Genomic DNA, 20,882 nt, shown 5'->3' with positions numbered 1-20,882 from the left:
GCCCTGACCATTATCACTGAAGAAGCTGAAGTTGAACGGTTCTATGAAGACCTACAAGACCTTTTAGAACTAACACCCAAAAAAGATGTCCTTTTCATTATAGGGGACTGGAATGCAAAAGTAGGAAGTCAAGAAACACCTGGAGTAACAGGCAAATTTGGCCTTGGAGTACAGAATGAAGCAGGACAAAGGCTAATAGAGTTCTGCCAAGAGAACGCACTGGTCATAACAAACACCCTCTTCCAACAACACAAGAGAAGACTCTACACATGGACATCACCAGATGGTCAACACCAAAATCAGATTGATTATATTCTTTGCAGCCAAAGATAGAGAAGTTCTATACAGTCAGCAAAAACAAGACCGGGAGCTGACTGTGGCTCAGATCATGAACTCCTTATTGCCAAATTCAGACTGAAATTGAAGAAAGTAGAGAAAACCACTACAGCATTCAGCTATGACCTAAGTCAAATCCCTTACAATCATACAGGGGAAGTGAGAAATAGACTTAAGGGACTAGATCTGACAGACAGAGTGCCTGATGAACTATGCACGGAGGTTCATGACATTGTACAGGAGGCAGTGATCAAGACCATCCCCAAGAAAAAGAAATGCAGAAAAGCAAAATGGCTGTCTGAGGAGGCCTTACAAATTGCTGTGAAAAGAAGGGAAGTGAAAAGCAAAGGAGAAAAGGAAAGATACACCCATTTGAATGCAGAGTTCCAAAGAATAGCAAAGAGATAAGAAAGCCCTCCTCAGCGATCAATGCAAAGAAATAGAGGAAAACAACAGAATGGGAAAGACTGAAGATCTCTCCAAGATAATTAGAGATACCAAGGGAACATTTTATGCAAAGATGGCCTTGATAAAGGACAAAAATGGTATGGGCCTAACAGAAGCAGAAGATATTAAGAAGACGTGGTAAGAATACACAGAAGAACTGTACAAAAAAGATCTTCATGACCCAGATAATCACGACGGTGTGATCACTCACCTAGAGCCAGACATCCTGGAATGTGAAGTCAAGTGGGCCTTAGAAAGCATCACTACGAACAAAGCTAGTGGAGGTGATGGAATTCCAGTTGAGCCATTTCAAATCCTAAAAGATGATGCTGTAAAAGTGCTGCACTCAATATGCCAGCAAATTTGGAAAACTCAGCAGTGGCCACAGGGCTGGAAATGGTCAGTTTTCATTCCAATCCCAAAGAAAGTCAATGCCAAAGAATACTCAAACTACTGCACAATTGCACTCATTTCACACACTAGTAAGGTAATGCTCAAAAATTCTCCAAGCCAGGCTTCAGCAATACGTGAACCATGAACTTCCAGATGTTCAAGCTGGTTTTAGAAAAGGTAGAGGAACCAGAGAGCAAATTGCCAACATCCTCTGGATCATGGAAAAAGCAAGAGAGTTCCAGAAAAACATCTATTTCTGCTTTATTGACTATGCCAAAGCCTTTGACTGTGTGGATCACAATAAACTGTGGAAAATTCTGAAAGAGATGGGAATACCAGACCACCTGACCTGCCTCTTGAGAAACCTGTATGCAGGTCTGGAAGCAACAGTTAGAACTGGACATGGAACAACAGACTGGTTCTAAATAGGAAAAGAGTACGTCAAGGCTGTATATTGTCACCCTGCTTATTTAACTTCTATGCAGAGTACATCATGAGAAAAGCTGGACTGGAGGAAGCACAAGCTGGAATCAAGATTGCCAGGAGAAATATTAATAACCTCAGATATGCAGATGACACCACCCTTATGGCAGAAAGTGAAGAAGAACTAAAGAGCCTCTTGATGAAAGTGAAAGAGGAGAGTGTAAAAGTTGGCTTAAAGCTCAACATTCAGAAAACTAAGATCATGGCATCTGGTCCCATCACTTCATGGGAAATAGATGGGGAAACAATGTCAGACTTTATTTTTCTGGGCTTCAAAATCACTGCAGATGGTGACTGCAGCCGTGAAATTAAAAGACACTTACTCTTTAGAAGGAAAGTTATGACCAACCTAGACAGCTTATTAAAAAGCAGAGACATTACTTTGCTGACAAAGGTCGTCTAGTCAAAACTATGGTTTCTCCAGTAGTCATCTATGGATGTGAGAGTTGGACTATAAAGAAAGCTGAGTGCTGAAGAATTGATGCTTTTGAACTGTGATGTTGGAGAAGACTCTTGAGAGTCCCTTGGACTCCAAGGAGATCCAACCAGTCCATCCTAAAGGAGATCAGTTCTGTGCATTCATTTGAAGGACTGATATTGAAGCTGAAACTCCAATACTCTGGCCACCTGGTAAGAAGAGCTGACTTATTTGAAAAGACCCTGATGCTGTGAAAGATTGAGGGCAGGAGGAGAAGGGGACAACAGAGGATGAGATGGTTGGATGGCATCACCGACTCAATGGACATGGTTTTGGGTAGACTCCGGGAGTTAGTGAAGGACAGGGAGGCCTGGCGTGCTGCAGTTCATGGGGTCGCAAAGAGGTGGACATGCCTGAGCGACTGAATTCAACTGAACTTACAAAAAAAAGTCAGTTATAAATGTAGGAGGAACAACAGAATTAGAATATCTGCAACCACAGTTGAGGATGACAAAAATCATGGGTGAAGGTTGTTGGGGGGCTGGATGTTCACACAGCTTCAGTGTCTCACCCCACAGATTTCTTATCATTTTCAGAAAGGGGCACGCAGCTTATGCTGGGCAAGCCTGGTAGTCATCTCAGCCAAGTGATTAGAGCTAGACAATGCAAAAAGACAGGAGGGACACAGATCATCTGTGCAGCCCTCCCGCCGAAACGTTCGACCTGAACTGAATCCTGAGGAAACCAGCACGCAGTCCAGGCCGTGGACACCACTCAAGACAGCTCAGCTGGACTGTGTGGTGTCCACGTCGTGAGGGGAGGGGAAAAGCGGCTCGAGACTAATGGAAATAAGGGAGGTGTTTGAACAGCCATAACACGATCCTCAAGGGTTTCTGGATTGAAAGGGTACGTGAAAGGCATTTTGGGGCTGACTGGGAAAACTGGAATACAGAGTGTTTCTGACGTGCAGGGGCTGGAACAGCACTGGCAAGTCGGGGCAGCCTCGTTCCTGGGAAGTTCACGCTGCAACACCCGCCGGGTGAGTCAGGATGGTGAGAGAGAGAGGCAGAGGGCACAGGAGAACACAGGCATCAGTGATGTAGACAGGGTGCTGGGAGGAGGGGCGCAGAGGCTACGAGCGGGTAAGCCTGATCCTCCAGGACAGGAAGCCAGTGCGCAGGGGACAGAGCTGCCGCTCCAGCCACACGGCAGCCCTGGGTCGAGGCCCAGCCCCGCCACTTCCTTGCTGTGTCTGCACCAACGCCTTAACCCCTCTGGGTCTGTTTTTTCATGGGTTCACAGATAGTACCTGCTTCCTTGGGTTACTGAGAAAATCAGGAGTTAAAAGGCGAAAAGGGCGCTTCCAAGACCTCCTGGTACATAGTAAGTGCAGGCGAAACAGCTCCTCAAGGAGACTGTTTAGAAACAGGCAGGAAAACCCCCAGGTGGCCCTGAAATGGTGGGCGGTGGCCATCCCGGGGAGGTCTGGGGTGGGCACGACGCGTATGTCCTTCCGAGGCACGCAGGAGCATGTGCGTGTTACACTCGGCTCCCTCGTGGATCTGATGGAGGGTCGTCACTAAGAAGGAAGCAGAGTGGGCCTCAAGATGCAACTTTAACTCCGTGTGGCTAGAGACAAGCTCTGAGACACACCTCTGTGTGCTCGTCTCCCTCCTGGAAAAGGCAGAGGAACCCAGTTCAGAGGGTTCTTACTCTGAAAAAACAACAACCTACCACCCAAGAGCGGTTACATAAAACTCCCAAGGGTCAGTGGAAAACAGCAAGAAAGCATGATCCGTTGTGTGACCCGCCCCGGGCCCTAGCAGGACGCCCACGTAGCAGGACGGTCCGCCCTCCATGGGCGCCGCACGTGGGCTTTGGGGCTCCAGGGCCCCTCTGCCCGCAGGGCCGTCTTACCCTGGGGCTCCAGGCTTCCTCCAGGCCCGCCAGGAGCAGGGCGCCCGTCTCCACCTCAACCCCCACCGAGGACCGGGAACCGGCAATCAGTCACTCCCAAGAGCCACTAAGGTGCACACTGCAACCACTGACCCAAATACACATACTTTCTCAAATTTGAAGCACGCATACACATGTATCACAGTGTGAGAACGCTTTCTCCTCCCAACATGCAGTCCTGTTCTGAGAGTTTCCTGAAATTGCAAGCCTGAAAACACGCAGGCACGGGGAATGTGTTCTTCCCATCGCTGACTTCGCTAGGTTTAGTTGGAAAATGTTAATACTGAATGACCTTTCTCTGAAGGGTATTTTAAGGAGACAAAGCAATTTTCCGTAATACGGTTACCATAGTGATTGGCCCTTGAAAAGGCGGGGGGAGAAATGATGTACATCTGCAATCAACAGTCACTGCGGCAACAAATGGTTCGATAAAGCAACACGGGGATTAATGTGAAGCAGAAGAGATACGCAGGGCTTTTTAAGTCACCAGAAAAAAGCAGCAGCAGTGCAGTGAGGCACAAGGCCTTGGTAACCAGCAGGGGCCTCTGCTCAGGCGGAGGGGAGGCCCCGGGCAGGTCCCCTGCCCTCCTGGGGGCAAAGGTGTCCCACGGGGGCCAGCGGGGGTGGAACCCTGCGACAGCCTCCTGCTGGGGGTGAGGGAGGAGCCTTCTGCCCCCGTCACAGCCGAGTGTGTCTGCGGCTGGACCCTCAAGTTGAAGCATAAAGGGGGACCCACTAAAGGAACCCAGGGTCCTGGGAAAGACGGCCGATCCCAGGTCTGGACCTGGATACTGCATTATGTCAGAGAGCAGGAAGCTTCTCCTGGAGCAGTGGGGACAGGCCAGGGGCACGAGCTGCCTGCAGGGCTTCTCTGGCTGAATACGGAATTCACACATCAAAGTAAGTGATGGTGGAAACAGAACTGCTGTTCAGTTGCTAAGTCATGGTCAACTCTTTGCAACCCCATAGACTGCAGCACACCAGGCCTCCCTGTCCATCACCAACTCCCGGAGTTTACTCAAACTCATGTCCATCCAGTCGGTGATGCCATCCAACCATCGCATTCTCTGTTGTCCCCTTCTCCTTCAATCTTTCCAAGCATCAGGGTCTTTTCAAATGAGCTGGCTCTTCTCATCACGTGGCCAAAGTATTAGCGCTTCAGCCTCAGCATCAGTCCTTCTAATGAATATTCAAGACTGATCTCCTTTAGGATGGACTGGTTGGATTTCCTTGCAGTCCAAGGGACTCTGAAGGGTCTTCTCCAACACCACAGTTCAAAGGCATCAATACTTCAGCACTCAGCTTTCTTTATAGTCCAGCTCTCTCACATCTGTACATGACTACTGGAGAAATCAGAGCTCTAACTATGGGGGCTACACAGTAACAGAGCATAGCCCTTTAAACAATCGCACCATGAGTTCACGTGGATATGGGTGAAGGAATGAATATATAAATGGGAATTTTAATGAGGACACTTACCTAATTTCAGAGTATTTATATGCAAAATACCAAAAAGGAGAAGAGAGGAACATGAAACGGACATGCCTGGGAGGTGTCATCCTAAGTGGTTAATGATAACAGACAGCAGTCACGGGGCTGCCCAAAGGTGACTCCTGGGAGAGGTGGTGTGATGAGACCCGGCCCTGCTCCACGCAGCCTGAATGTGCTGTGAGGAATCACCAGATGAACATGCAGGAGGCACACTCTTTAGTAGCCGGGCTGTCATCTTCAAGAGAGCCTCTCTCGTGGTCTCCTAGGACGTCCGAGGAGGCTCCAGGCTGAAGGAGCGTCGCGGCTCAGGGGGAGACGAGCTGAGCCGGGTCCTCCTGCCTCCGCTCCTCCCCGCCCTGCTCGCCTGGCCCCGGGCGGGCAGGGCCAGCTCTGCTCTTACACGCACGCCCGGCCTCGACCCAGCTGGCGCCGACACAGGGGCCTGCGTCTCTAACGGGTTCCCCGGCGGAGCACACGGGGCACCCAGGGCCCGAGACGGCGACAGTGCAGTGGCCTCCTCTCCTCACAGGTCCTCTGACGGCCCCGAGGCCAGAAGCCCAGCACGAGCCTCTCCGGGCCACAGCACGGGCATCTCAGGGCTGCGCCCACGGTGCCGGAAGGGGCGGGCCCTCCCGCTTCCGGCTTCCGGAAGCACTGCGCCCGCCGGTTCACCGCCGCTCCACCCGCATCAGACGACTCACTGCCCCTCCTCGAGGGGGCGTCGCCCTCTGACCCCACCCGGAGAGCCCCGGCTTCTCAGGACCCCCGTGGACACTCAGGACCACCTCCCGACCTCAGGGCCCGTAACCGTCACGCCGTCCTGGGCTCGGCTGTGGGCGCCTGCGGGCCGTCTCCCTGCCCCCTCCCCGGCCTGCCGCCCCGCTGGGGACGGTGTTTCCCGCGGGAGTTAGCAGCTGTGCCACCACCGCCGTGTCCCCGGGCGGCACGTCCTGCCCCGGCATCCCCGGGGGAGCTCTGGGTTTCGTCTATCTCACCCAGAGCCTGGCACGTGCAGAGGCTTCCTGGAAACCAAATCCTTCATTCAACAGAAAGGACTGGTTTCCGTGCTCCCTCAGGATGAAACTATGCGTGGGCTGTCGGGTCAGGCGGGGCTCCCCGCGGCCCAGGCATCTCCACAGCCTCGCCTGCTGCCCCTGTGACGCCCCAGACACCCCGGGCCAGTAGGCCCGGGCTGAGCATCCAAGCTCAGCCACTCGCTCTGGTCCCTCTCCATGTCCAGACGCGTCTGTGACCGGGAGACACGACGCCTCTCCCAGGGCGCCAGCCAGGCTCCAGAAGGAAGAGGCCCCCACGTCCCAGGTGGCTCAGCTGGTAAAGAATCTGCCTGCATTGCAGGAGACCGGGGTTCGATTCTTGGGTCGGGAAGATTCCCCTGGAGAAAGGAACGGCTACCCACTCCAGTATTAGGGCTTCCTTAGTGGCTCAAAGGGTAAAGAATCTGCCTGCAATGCAGGAGACCTGGGTTCAATCCTTGGGTCGGGGAGATCCCCTAAAGAAGGAAATGGTAACCCACTCCAGTACTCTTGCCCAGAGAATCCCATGGACAGAGGCGCCTGGAGGGCTACGGGCCATGGGGCTGCAAAGAGTCAGACACACTGAGCGACTTCACTTTCACATTCACACTTTCACCACATGGAGGGGGCACAGAGCCTTCTGCCCTCAGAGTGACCTTTATCCTAAGTGTGTGCATGCGTGCTCAGTCACTTCAGTCGTGTCTGATTCTGTGACCCCAGGGACTGTAGCCCACCATGCTCCTCTGTCCATGCGATTCTCTGGAGTGGGTTGCCATGCCTTCCTCCAGGGCATCTTCCCTACCCAGGGATCAAACCCACGTCTCTTGTGTCTCCTGCATTGGGAGGCAGGTTCTTTACCTCTACCAACAGACCCCCACTTAATTCCTAAAACCACACTATGGAGACGAGAGATGAGGATTCATTTTTAAAACCCACTTGCTTGCAACCTAGAGACAAGCACAAGAAAAGCCAGACTAGAAATCATCACGGGAGCGAAGGGAGAGTTTTGAGCCAAAGAAAACACTCTGACTTGAATTCTCTTCTTTGTGGAGAACCAACAGCAGCCTCTGTGTGGCTCGGACCCGGAAAGCTGCCACGTGCCGGCGGAGGCACGGCCACGCCCATGTGCCCGCGGAGAAGGGGGCGCAGGCTGACTGCGTCGGGCGCTTACAGGCACTGGAGCCAAATTAGGACTTATCAGCACGTTCATTATCTAAAAATAAACCAGCTTTTCTTTGCTTCATCAAAAGATCAGATTATAGAGTACGCTGCCTTACTTGGAGAATAAAGTGTTTTTATTCTTAGACAGTGAGGACAATGAGAACTGTTACATAACCTGTCAGCGTGTGGATGGGCCGGTTACGGAAGCGGGTTGTTCCCTCTGATGAGGGCTGTCTGGCTTCCCCGCTGTAGAGGGGCAGTGGATAGCCGCGGAGAACACACAGTCCCGAGATTTAGGATGCAAGACAGGGCGCGGCTCTTGCCAGTCTTCTAGACCGGTGGCTCTCTGCAGGATGGCCGCTTTCCCTCAGACACCCGAGACCAGGACTGGTACCCTCTCCACCCAATCTGCAGCCAAGGGGCCGCATTCTGTGCATTCACAGAGCAGGCCTGCCCCCCTCCCCGCGCCAGGGCGGGCGTCCTCCTGACCCCAGCGGGGAGCAGAGCTGAGCCCACCTCCCACCCAGGGAGGTCACTGTGGTGAGGAAGGGGTGGCCACACCGCACGACCGGAGGGACCAGCCGTCCCCTCCAACACCGGCCATCATCCCGGGGTCCCCGGAGTGCCCGTGCTCCAGGCCGGCTGGCTGCACCCTCGGGGGCCTTCACAAGCACCCTCGTGGCCCACAATCTGCTAGAACAAGTCACAGAGCTCAGGGAAGCACGACTCCCACGATCACAGGTTCAGGAAAACAAACGGATGCGTCTCTTCCTTTCTAGCCAAGGCAGGCACACGAGATGGGGTGGGAGCGTCCACAGGTGGTGCAGCCCTGTTGTCAGGACACATCACCCCCTGCCTGGTCGACGGGGTCCCTGCCCGGGGCGCTTGGCTCAGCCTCAACCTCTGAGTGTGTGCGGTGGCTTCATCACAGACGTGGCTGAATCGCTGCCCGATCTCCAGCCTTCTGTCCTCCCAGAGGTCAGGCTGAGATCCAGGGCTGGTCTCTCTGTGGCCAGTCCCCCACCCGAGTCACCGTGTGGGTATGACCTAGGCCCAGCCCCCTCGCCCCATCACAAGACACGCCTATACTTGGGACACTCCATGGCTCAGCAGGGACCTCAGGCGCCAGGTCTCTCTTTGGGCTGAGGCCAGGTTCTCTACTACCCAGCTGGGTCCTGGTCAGGTTCCCCAGAGGAACAGAATCAGCCCGAGACCGACCGACTGACTGACTGACAGGAACTGGGGGCGGACACATCCCGAGAAGCGCCAGCAGCCCTGGCCCAGCAGAGTCTGTGCCGCCCACGCCAGGCTGCGTCCGTCAGGCCCAAGACCGGGGCAGAGCCGTCTCAGCTTGACTCCGAAGCAGGAGAAAGATGATGTCTCAGTTCAAAGGCAGCCAGGGCGGGCATGAGGAATTCCCTCGATGGGAGGGTCAGCCTATTCCTTCCTCCTTCTGTTCAGGACGGACCGCAGAGGCCCACCCAGGGAAAGAATCTGCCCACCATGCGGAAGACCCGGGTCCCATCCCTGAATTGGGAAGATCCCCTGGATCAGAGAATGGCACCCCACTTCAGTATTCTGGCCTGGAGAATCCCACGGACAGAGGAGCAGTCCACAGGGTTGCAAAGAGTCGGACACGACTGAGAGACACTTACACCTTCACCCTCACTAGGGAGGGGCTGTGGTCCCCTCAGTCCACCTTCCCCACCCAGAAACCTCATCCAGAAATATCCAGAATAACATATGACCGTGTCCCTGACACCCAGCGGCCCGTCAGGCTGACATGTAAAATGGGCCAGGCCTGACTTCCCTGTGGGTCTGAGTGACCACCCGTCTCGAGCCGGCAGCCCACCCTGGGTGGGGGTGAGCTGGCACCGTGGGCTGCCTGGCCCAGGTTGGAACAAGCTGAGCGTCGAGAACGCAAGCTCCTGGGGCCCAGTCTCAGCTCAGGGGTTGCTCCCTCCTGAGGCAGAAAAACAAGCTTTGGGGACCCAACACAGAGCACAAGCATTTCAAAATACCTTTATTTTCTCTCACCGGTGGTCACTCTACAAAATATTTCGGCCGTTCCCCGGCCGCCCCACCGCGGTCAGAGTTTTCCTCCCGTCATCACTCAGCCTCTGTCTCGCGCCTCAGTCCTCTGTTTCCTCCTCCTCTGTTACTATGAGACTCGCTGGATTTAAAGATAAAACAGAGAGAAGTGGGTTTTGAGTGGGACTCTCGGCCACCCAAGGGGGAGACCCTCCAGGGCCTGTGGATGCAGCTGCAGGGATGCGATTCACTCAGAAGCGTGCTTGGCAGCTGGGTCTCTGCCTCCCCCACTGGGGTCTCTCCGCTGAGTCCTGGGGCCAGAGCCTCTGCAGCCCCTGAAGAGCACCCCCATGGGAGGTGAGCACCAAGTCTGCAGGCCCCCCAGGGCTGCAGCCAGGTCCCAGAGGACAGCCAGGCAGCCTGCTCGCTGCCCCTTGGGACAGTGAGAGCCCGAGGCTGACTCCCACCGACCACGGCCCAGGACAGCTGGTCACCGCAGCCATGTCTCCTCGAACCCGCCAGGGGCTCCGGCCAAAGCTGCCTGCCTGCGAGGGCAAGGGGCTTCCTGGGAACCAGCACGGGCAGGACGTGTCCCAGGCGGCGGTGCTCTGAGACTGCCGGCTTCCAGCCAGCTCCTGAGAGAGGTCAGCCCACCGCCCTGCGCCCCCTGCCTGCCAGGCCTGGGGGCAGGAAAGGGAGGACGTTGTGGACGGAAGCCACGCCACGGGCGGAGCCCACCTCACAAGCCCACCCTCCGGGTCAGAGAAGACAGATCGTGCTCCTGTTCAGGCTAGCAGGCGAGCAGCACACGCGGGGCCGGGGTGGAGGCCGAGGGTCTCCAGCAGAGGCGCTCTCGGCAGAAGTGAAGCCGGCTGGCCCGCCGCCTTACCGTCCTCCGTGCGGCTCTCCTTGGACTGCGGCCTCTCCACGCTCGGGGCCTTCGAGCCCGCCCCCGCGCTGCTGGGGGGCTGCGTCTCCACCTGGGCGCTGGACTTGGCCGACACAGGCGCCTCCGTGGGGACTTCCTTGTCTCTCCGGCTCTCCTGGATGACTCTGATGGGCAGAGAGAAAAGGATGGGGACCCCGAGGGGCCGCCCGGCCTTCCACCGGGACACACCCGCAGCATCACAGCGTTCACGACCCTGCCCGCGGGTTTGAAGGAGAAATGCTCTGTCGCCTCAGCTTTGTTTCACACAAACTCCAGACTCACCGGGCGCGTGGCACCCAGGCTCCCACAGACACACAGGGAGCGGGCCGGGTGTGCGTGGGCCACGGTCACGGCCAGGCCGGGCCACAGAGGTGCCACCCGGCTCCACTTGGAGGAGGAACATGCTTTTTCCTCGCCGTTGGATGGAGTGGTTCAACCAGCCTCACCGGCTTCCATTCACGGGACAGGGGCCGGGGGCCCGAGTGCAGGCTGCAGTCCGGCCCTGCCTGAGGACCTGTGGCAGCTGCGGGGCCTGGAGGGCGGGTCCTGACCACTAACACGCACCCCCGACGCATGCCTGAGCACAAGCCTGCCGCGCAACCGCAACCGCGCAGGCCGAGGGTGGGGCCTGGCGGCCTGCAGACCGCGCTCACTGGCCGTGAGGCTGAGATGCGAGGAGCCAGGCTGGCACCAGCGTCCTTCAGTGCCGCTGGCATCAGCCCTGAGGGTGCTGGGCAGGAAAGCGCGCACCCTGGCCGGCTCATGCCCAAAGACGGCCCTCCTCGTCGCCCACACCGCAGCAAGTCTGGGAGCCGCCCGCCCACACAGCACCCTGTTCCTGTCCCCTCGGGCCCGCAGGTGAGGTTCAGAGAAGGAAAGCGCTGACCTGTAAATGATGGTGATGACAAAAGCCCCAGCAATGATCACGATCAGGGCGGAAAACACCTGTACGTAACCTGGAAAACAGTTCCTGGGCGTCACTGCGGGCCAGCGTCTCCCCAAAGCCGCCTGCTTCCCAGCGGCGGCCACGCCCCCCGCCCGCCGCCGGCCACGCCCCCAGCCCGGCTTAGCCTCTGCCCCTTCCTCCCCCGGAAACGCATCCAGGGACCCGAGCTGGCCCTCGTGAGAGCCCCCTAGAACCGTCCCCTGAGGACAGTGATGGGGTGGGCCGTCCATCTGTCTGGATGTCTGTCCAAACATTCTGTCCATCTGTCCTCCAGAATCAGCAGCACCCAGCCTCCTGGGACCTGGGCTGCCCCCTGCCCTGGCCTCCCTCTGTCCTGGCCTCCCTGGAAATGGTCCCTCAGTACACAGGTCAGTTGTCCCAAGACATTAGGAGGCGCTTTCAGGTGACAAATTGCACAGGTCTGACTGCAAATTTCAGTCTGACTCCTTTATCCATGAGGGGTGGCCACTGCCCCCAGTGGCTCCCACCTTCTCCAGACTAGCCCCCAAAGGAAGGCCCGGTGCTTCTCAAGGTGACTCAGGGCAACCATGCCCCCCGAGTGTCCCTGTGCAGGAGCACCCCTTATGGGTGTGAACTCTCAGCCCTTGTCCACTCCTGGGAAGGAGAGGGAGGGAGGAGTTGGGCGACCCCCAGGCCTTCCGGGGCGCGGGGTGGTCCTCCACCTTGGGGGCCCTCTCGGTGCCCAGGCTCACAGGCGGGTCCAGGGGGCCAGCCTTCCCTACGGACTGATGCTGGGCCTCCTTCCGCCAGCCAGCTCGGGACTCGGACGACTGAAGGGCAGGACCCACGTCCCCAGGGCCTAGGAGCTCCGCGTGGAAGCACTTGGACCGTCTCCCCCTGGTTCTGTCCCCGAGTTCTCGTGAGGCTCAGGCCAGGATTTTAAGGAGCGAGGCAGGCAGGTGGGCCTGCACAGTGCCCTATGCAAGGAGCTTGAGCCCTGACCCTGGCTGGGCCATCAGCATGCTCAGCTGGCCTCCTCGCCGACCCTTTACCCTTTCTCCAAGCAAGGCAGCAGCCGGCTGGCGAATGCCGACCCAACGTGTGACGTGACCTCTTCAGTCCCTCGCTTCCTCCTTCCTCTGAGCCGTCTGCCCCTGACCCAGTAACAGCAGCATCAGACAGCATCCTCGCTGGTGGTTCCCTGGGGCCGCGGGGTCCCAGATGTGAGGCTCGAGTCAGGAAACGGAAAGGGGCGACGCCACCCAGGGCGGTGAGCAGGGGCTGAGTATGCGGCAGGCTCTCACGAGCGAGTTCACAGGCAGAGGGCGTGGGGGTGCTTGGGGGCAGCCGCCGCCCCAGGACCATGACCGGCTGGGAGCTTCTTGCTGGAGGCGCCTCCTGGCAGTTGGCTTCTTTCTGTCCCCAATGCCTTGGCTGTGTAAAGGCGTTCCCCTGGGCTCACCTCCTCGCCTCCAGGACTATGATAACCTGCCTCATGTTTCTTACCCCCAGTATGAACGCAGTGGTGTAGACACTCCCGTGGTGACCTCTGAACTGGGCACTGCAGGGGGACGCGACCTCCAAGGTCAGGGTCACTGCGGCTGCGGCCCAGCTCATGGTCCGGCCGCTGGCCTCGGGGAAGAGCATCTCACAGCATCTCACAGCTGCGAGCTGACCTGTGGCGTGGAGCAGGCTTCTGTGCACACCCAGTGCTGCCCCGCAGCAGACTGAGAGCCTCAAAGCAGCTCGTCCAGCCCCGGGCTGGCCTCAGACAACCACCCCCTCCCGAAATCTTAAATGCGGTCTCGTGAGCCACCTGAGCCCAAACCACCCAGCCAAGCCTCTGAATTGCTGCTTAAAGCCATTAAGCTTGGTAATTTATCACCTGGTGATAGATAATACGGGGCAGTTCCTAGACCTCCGTGCAGTCAACGCACTTTAAACGGTGTCGAATGAACGGAACTGAAACCAAGCCTAAGAGTGAATTAGGAGCTTCCAAGCGAAGAAGAGGAAGCCCCTGGGGCTCAGATGGTAAAGAATCCGCCTGCAGTCCCTGTGTCAGAAAGAGCCCCTGGAGGAGGAAATGGCCACACACACTCCAGTGTTCTTGCCTGGAGAATACCATGGACAGAGGAGCCTGGTGGGCTACAGTCCACGGGGTCACAAAAGAGCTGGACATGACTGAGTGACTAAACCACCACCCAGGGAGAAGACAGCAGCCCACACGTTCTTGCATTCCCAGAAGCAGCTGTTCCTTAGTGTGATTTGTGTCCCGTTTCATGAAAGAAATTCAGAATCTATTTGTGTCCTGGTTTATGAAAGGGATTCAGAATCTAAATGTAAGTGGATCCCTGTTAGAGAGACACGCGGATTTAGTCGGTTAAAAGTTTTAGTTTTCAATTGTCGGTTGTATCTTCGGTATCTTGGTGCAAGTACTTTTCTTTCTTGAGGTCGAGCTCTTGAAGGCAGAGACTGAATCTCAATGATTCTCTCTGCAATCTCCAGCCAGCATCCATCAGTGGCAAGCAATATGTGCGATTTATCATATAACACATATTATGATTGATCACTCAGAAACAGCAGCAATTGAAAAAATATCTTGGCAAAGCCTCCCCCAGATAGTTAAACAAAAGTTTTGAAATTGTCTCAGCAAGTCCCACAAAGAAACTGAAGTCACATACTTAGCGGAAAAAAAAATGACAGGTTAAATGGTGTACCCGAAACTCAAGCTGAAGACTGAAAGCAAGTCATTCTCTTTGAGTTCTCATTTCTTTCTCAAAGATCTAATGCTAATTCCCCAAGTTCACGTTCTTAATAATACAGATTATGCCATAACACGAAGTGCACTTCAAACCAGCCAATTTAAGAAGTTGGTGAAAGGTTTTCATAACATGGAATTATGAGCACAAAGAGCTCATAATACCCTGTCACGGAACACTACAACTTACAGCACAAAGGTTCACGTGCCTCTTAAACGAGAAAATGTCAAAGAAACGAAAAGTACCGAGGGCACGGTAAGAGCCCAGTGCAGGGCTCGCTGCCCAGGCTCTGCCCACAGACAGGCCACGCTCGCAAACTCGAGGGAAGTCGGAAGAAAGGCCCAGCCCACACGACTCGTGTGTTATAACCGAAAGGATGGAAAGAGGCTCAGCCCTCACCTCCATGCAAAAAATGACATACCCACTTGTAGAACAATGAGCCCTCTTCAAGGACAGAAAATTCCTGGGTTTGTGTTCTTTTCTAGGTTCCTTAGAGACACTAGTAATTTAGGTGCTGAAAAGAATAAGGCTTATTTTTCAAATAAGTGATAGGTGATGGTACCAATTTACACTATGTCTCAAATACAAACATTTACAAGTGGCCAGCTCCCACCACGAAATTCTGATGAGAAGATGCTCAGAGACGGAACAGATGAAAGAAGAAAAAGCATCAGCTTGAGTTTCTGTTCTCTCGCTGGCTGCGATCTTCCTTGAATGATCCGTGTCACTGCTTCATGCTATTAGGGCTCCATTTCATTAGGATGTGAGCACACAGGGATGATTAACGGCCAAAACGACGAACCGATGCTGGGAAAGACTGAAGGCAGGAGGAGAAGGGGACGACAGAGGGTGGCATCACCCGCTCAGTGGACATGAGTTTGAGCACACTCCAGGAGTTGGTGAAGGACAGGGAAGCCTGGCGTGCTGCAGGCCATGGGGTCGCAGAGTCAGACACGACTGAGCGACTGAACAGCAGCAGTGACCTGTCCTGGGACTTGACCTGGGAGTTTAATGTCTTTTGCATCTTTATATATAGAAGGTTGAAGAGCAAACCCACTACCCTTGGGTGTTAAAGTTCCCTGCTTTTAGGAGCTTCCCACAGTACACGTCTCAGAAAAACTAAGCTGCATATGGGCTTAGGACACCAACATCCTCTAAGAAGAGAAACTCCATGATGGAGACGAAGTGAGCCAGACTGGCTGCTCTCCACATAGTGAGATGTGTCCAACCACCAAAACTGCAAAACGGCAACAAAAGGATGGAAAATGCCAGAAGCAGCAAATTACGGTCGGCTGGAAGCAATCAGAGGCGACTGTCGAAACCACAGCGGCTGACGTGGTTGACAGCAGCTCGGGGCAAACAACAGGCTGAGCAGAAAGCTTCGCGGGAAAGCCTGGGGAGCGGTTGTCTCCAGGGAGACTTGGAGAGCTGTGATGCGGCCCTTGGAAGGCAGGGAGCAGCCTAGGAGAGCAGAGGCGGTCCCAGGCTCACCCTGCTGGCTGAGCTTCAGGTTCCGTGCAAGCAGGAAGCGGAGACTAAGGCAGAGCTGGGGACCACCTGGGTGACACGGGGTCCCGGCCCACACACAGGGCCCTTGGCGGAGACTGGGAGATGATTATTTCCGGGCATCTACGGAGGTTTCTGTCCAGACACTAGCTGACCACTAGGCTAACCAAAGAGAGTCTTCAGTGAGCTTCAAAGAAAACAGACGCTACAGAATCCACTTAGAAAAGTACTGTTAGACAATGACCCAGCCCCAGCGAGAGGTTTAGGAGGCAGGGGAACCTGGTTTTCAGAGTCACCACATTATATAATTTAAATGTCTGGTTTTCAACAACAACTAAAAAGATATGACACATGCAAAGTAACACGAAAATATGGCCATTGTACATGATATGAAAAAGGCCATCAATAGAAATGGTCTCTCAGGAAGCCCAGATATTAGGCTTACTGGGCAGAGACTTTATTTTAAACAGGCTCAGAGAACTAAAGGCGGCCATATCTGAAGGACAGAGTATGAGAATGATGTCTCACCAACAAAAAGAGAGAAATTATTTAATTAAAAAAGGAACCAAATAGAAATTCTGAGGTTGAATGTATAATCCTGGAAACTAAAGTCTCACCAGAGGAGCAAACTGGTCGATTTGAGCCACAAAAGAAAACAGTCGGCAAAGCCAAAGATAGGTCCACCAAGAGCGTGCGGTCTGAGGATCAGAGAGAAACAGAGTCAGGACGAATTAGCAGAGCCTCAGAGATCCTGGGACACCAGCCCAGTCGTGTCCAACTGTGCGACCCCACGGCCTGCAGCACGCCAGGCCTCCCTGTCCATCACCAGCTCCTGGAGCCCACTCAAGCTCATTCGTGTCCATCACGTCGGTGATGCCATCCAACCACCTCAGCCTCTGTCGCCCCCTTCTCCTTCTGCCTTCAATCTTTCCCAGCATCAGGGGCTTTTCCAATGGAGTGTCCCAAATATACAGCCTCTTTTCTGCCTCTTTTTTGAGCCAAACTGATGCCTCTTTTGACCTAAGTACCAAATCTTCACCCCACGGGAAGACACTGCTCCCCATTTGACTGAACCCAGATCTTGCCAATGCTTTAGCTTCTTGAACTGTTTTGCCTAGAACATCACTTTCTTGAAGGCGCTGGAGTGACGTTTTAAGTGGGACTGCCTGCCCCCTGGGGCAGTGGCTTCCAAGCTCCAGGAACGAGAAGGCAGGTCTTGGGGGTGGGGGGCTGAGCCCCCCTGGGACCAGAGAGGAGACCTGGCGGGCTGCAGAGCACAGCATGCCCCCCGGGGGGCAGGGGCCCGGGATACATTTCCCAAAGCGTCCGAGCTGTTGAGGGTCCGCAGCCAGTGCCCGGGGCTCTTTCCTGCGTCTGATGAGTCCTCCTGCAGACTGCCTGTTCCCGAGACCGTGTGCCCTTCCCCAAAGTCCTCAAGCCCTCACCCCTCCTTCTAAAAGGGAGGCATACGGGCCAGGAAAATGCATGTACCACCAAGTGGAGCTTGAGGGCTCAGAGACACTAACCCACATGAGCAGAGGCAGAAAATCCAGAGAGCGCCGTGGCAGCGTCCCTTGGGGTCCAGGCATCGTGGCTCACCTCCTCCTCCCCACCCCCCACCTGCTTCAGGCCGCCCCCCGAGTCCTGCTTCCCGGGGTGCCCTCCACACTGCCTGGCCTGGGGGTGTGGCCACTCCCCGGCTCAGGCCCCCACCCTCCCGGGCATCCCTGCCAGTCCAACCCTGACCCCCAGGTCCGTCCCCGGGCTCAGGATGGGGAACAGAGTTGTGTCGGGTTGACGTCTTATTCTGACCCTTGACGGTGGCCCGTCCTGGGCCCTTGCGGCCGCAACCCCCACCGGGTCAGGTGTGTCCCTGCGCACCGTGCAAGGGGCCCCGGCCCGAGCCGGCTCTTTCTGTGGACCCAGGGGCTCCAGCTCAGCCTTCTACGCCCCCAGGATGGAGGGAGCTCAAAGAAACCCCTGCAGTAGTGCGTAAGCCCTCTGGGCAGTGAACGTTCCCCGTGGATGAAGGCCCCCAGCCAGCCCCTCCAAGCACTCTTTTCTGGGTGGCACCAAGCAGGGTGATGTGGCCAGGGGACGTGGAAGGAGGCCCGTCCAGCAAGGGGGACCGGGGCGAGGCGGGCAGGCCGTCCCAGGCCCGCAGGGCTCTGCCACCCCAGGCCCGCGGGGGCTCTGCTGTCCCAGGCCCGGGGGGGCGTACTCACTGGGCACAGCCTTCTCGTAGCAGATGCCTTTATAGAAGCAGCAGCCAAGCTCCTTGCAGCGATCCCTGCTGACGTTGTAGTCACATATGTCGTACAGCGGGATGTCGCACACTGCAAAGCAGACATAAGGAGGGCATCCCCTGCGGCTGCAGCCCCCGCGGACTCCGAGGAGTGCAGGGCAGGGACGCGCGGTGGGTTTTGCTACGATTTTCACTGCGTGTCACACAGACCTCACTCTGAGAGTCCGATCTGGAAAGAAATGCAATTTCTTAACAAATTAGCGTCAAGTTAATTACACAGGATAACGCGGGGTCCTCCAGTGACTAAGAACTAACGCATCTCGGCAAGAGCTCGCCAGGCTCCGCGCTCCACAGAGAGACCGGGAATGAAGGTCTGACACCATGGGCGCCGGGAGCTGGGGCAGGAAGTGTTACCAAGTCAGGTGTAAGCACAGGGTGTGTGAAAGCGATGATGCCGTGGGTCATTTCAGAATTCAGAAGTCCTCTGAGAAGGACAGAGCTCAGGGCCCGGGGCAGCGTGAGCTGCACGGACGGGCAGGACCCTCGAGGGCCACAGCTGCCCCACTGGTCCCCTCCCCGCCCTCCTCCGGTCTGGCTCCTGCAGTCGGGAGTCCTGCATCCTGGTTCCCAGAGGTGAAACCTGGGCTTAGAAAGAGTCCAGAACCAGACATGTGCCTTGGGTGTGAGAGCCGCTCACGTCCTGCGGGCCTGCATCAGGGCTGCCCAGACAGACAGGTGGCGGGGGCTCCCCAGATAGAAGGGAGGGGGTTGGAGGGGGCGGGTTCCCCAGACAGACGTGGGGGACAGGCTCCCCAGACAGACCTGGTGGGGGAAGGATCCCCAGGGACAGGCTCCCCAGACAGATGGGGGGATCAGGCTCCCCAGACTTGGGGGAGGAGGGCAGGCTCCCCAGACAGACCCAGGTTGGGGGGCAGGCTCCCCAAACAGATGGGGGAGGAGGGCTCCCTGGACAGCCCAGGTGCAGGAGGTTATCAGGGTACCCCGTCCCAGGCAGAGAGCCTCCTGTGGGGGGAAGCCCACTCGGGACATCCCTGGGAAACCAGATGTAAGCCATCTTAGGGGGTCTCCTTTATGTCCAGTCTCCACGGCAGTGAAGCGAGGGTTTGGGGACGCCAACAGCTCCGACCTGGCCTTCCTGCCTTGCTGCTGCTGCTGCTAAGTCACTTCAGTCCAGCCTTGGGACCCTCTCTGACCTCACCTCGGCCCGCGGCCCCGCCCTCCAGCTCAGGAGCGCCCCGCCCTCCCAGTGTGGAGGCCGGCCCCCAGGTCCCTGGGCACGCTGGGGCGAGTCCTCCGAGGGGCCCCTGGACGGGTCACTCGATGGAGAAGGGAGAGGTGTGGGCGTGGTTGGAAAGGCCCGGCCCTCAGGGCCCCTCGCTGTCCGCGTGTCCCCCGTTGTCGGGGATGCACAGTCCCCGCCCACCCCGGGCCGGGCCGGCCGCCGCCCCTGCAGGCTAGCTAGTCACCTGCAAATTTCTTCAGGAGGTGCGAGGGGGACTTCTTGAACTCGGGCGCATATCTCATCGTAGCAGCTGAAGGAGGGCCGAGGGGTCACGGGAACCTGGGGAGAGAGCTGGTCAGTGCGGGGCCCCGGCCTGGCCGGCACGGGACGGGGGCGGCCGGCGGGGGCCCGGGCCCACCTGGCAGGCATGTCCTGGCCGAGCCCCGGCCACGCGCCTCGCGACACGCTCCACGTGCACAGCAGCGCTCGGACCAAGCAAAGGACTGCCCAGCGCCCCACCCACCTCGGCACCGGCCAGGGCAGGCCCGCCTGCCGGCTGTGACGTCACACAGGCCCCGTGACGTCACACAGGCCGAGCCGGGGGAAGCGGCCTGCGGACCCCGCCCCGAGCCCCTGCCTGCACGACGCCCGTCCCGCTGCCCAGCCAGTCTCCTCTGCAGAACCGGGTCCCGCAAGGCTGAGGCCCCGAGGCCCTGGGGCGAGGCAGGCCTGGTGAAGCTGAGAGCCCTGGAGGACCCGGCGTGCCTGTGGACGGCACGCAGTTCAGTTCAGTTCAGTTCAGCCGCTCAGTCCTGTCTGGCTCTTTGGGACCCCGTGAACCACAGCACTCCAGGCCTCCCTGTCCATCACCAACTCCTGGAGTTTACTCAAACTCATGCCCATTGAGTCAGTGATGCCATCCAACCATCTCATTCTCTGTCGTTCCCTTCTCCTCCTGCCTTCAATCTTGCCCAGCATCAGGGTCTTTTCAAATGAGTCAGCTCTTTGCCTCAGGTGGCCAAAGTATTGGAGCTTCAGCTTCAACATCAGTCCTTCCAATGAACACTCAGGACTGATCTCCTTTAGGATGGACTGGCTGAATCTACTTGCAGTCCAAGGACGGCAGGCGAGGGGAGGCCAGAGACCAAGCAGGAGCAGGCAAGCGGGTCACGCGGGGCTTTGGCCTTCACACGGCGTGAAGCCAGGCGACAGAAGAGGGTCTGTGCAGAGCAGAGTGAGCTGTCTTCACAGTGTCGTCTGGAAGGACCGTCAGGAGGCAAGAGGCAGCCTGGGATAACATGATCACCCAGGGAAAATTAAACGAGGGCCACGACCAAACACGTTTCGTGTTGTTTTAATTACAGTTGGTGACTGGTAGCCCGACAGGACTTGGCAGGAGGGGAAACCAGGCTGGAGGGGCGGGCCCTGGGCTCCGAGTGGACAGGCAGGCTAGCACAGGTGCAGTCCGGCTGGGACTGCAGTCCCCAAGAAGCTGCAGGGCGGGCCCTGGATGGAGCGGCCTCGGTGCGTGGGTAACAGGGGGT

The 20,882-nt window shown here is 56.8% G+C and overlaps 1 protein-coding gene across 1 annotated transcript; it reads right to left on the bottom strand.

Annotated features, from left to right (window-relative positions):
* Positions 1-9,725: 9,725 nt before the first annotated feature.
* On the bottom strand, positions 9,726-19,880 carry TEX29 (testis expressed 29). The gene is made up of 6 exons (XM_019971883.2): positions 19,757-19,880; positions 19,583-19,677; positions 18,076-18,186; positions 11,565-11,634; positions 10,640-10,803; positions 9,726-9,892 (listed from the first exon to the last, which is right to left on the bottom strand). Exons 2-6 carry the CDS (start codon positions 19,638-19,640, stop codon positions 9,852-9,854), a joined length of 444 nt encoding a protein of 147 aa, XP_019827442.2. The 5' UTR covers positions 19,641-19,677; positions 19,757-19,880; the 3' UTR covers positions 9,726-9,851.
* Positions 19,881-20,882: the final 1,002 nt, after the last annotated feature.

Source organism: Bos indicus, chromosome 12 (genome assembly GCF_029378745.1).
Source record: "Bos indicus isolate NIAB-ARS_2022 breed Sahiwal x Tharparkar chromosome 12, NIAB-ARS_B.indTharparkar_mat_pri_1.0, whole genome shotgun sequence".
In the NCBI taxonomy this organism is placed as follows: Eukaryota; Metazoa; Chordata; class Mammalia; order Artiodactyla; family Bovidae; genus Bos; species Bos indicus.
Note: the sequence above shows the minus strand (reverse complement) of the source record. Positions and strands in the feature narration are given on the sequence as shown.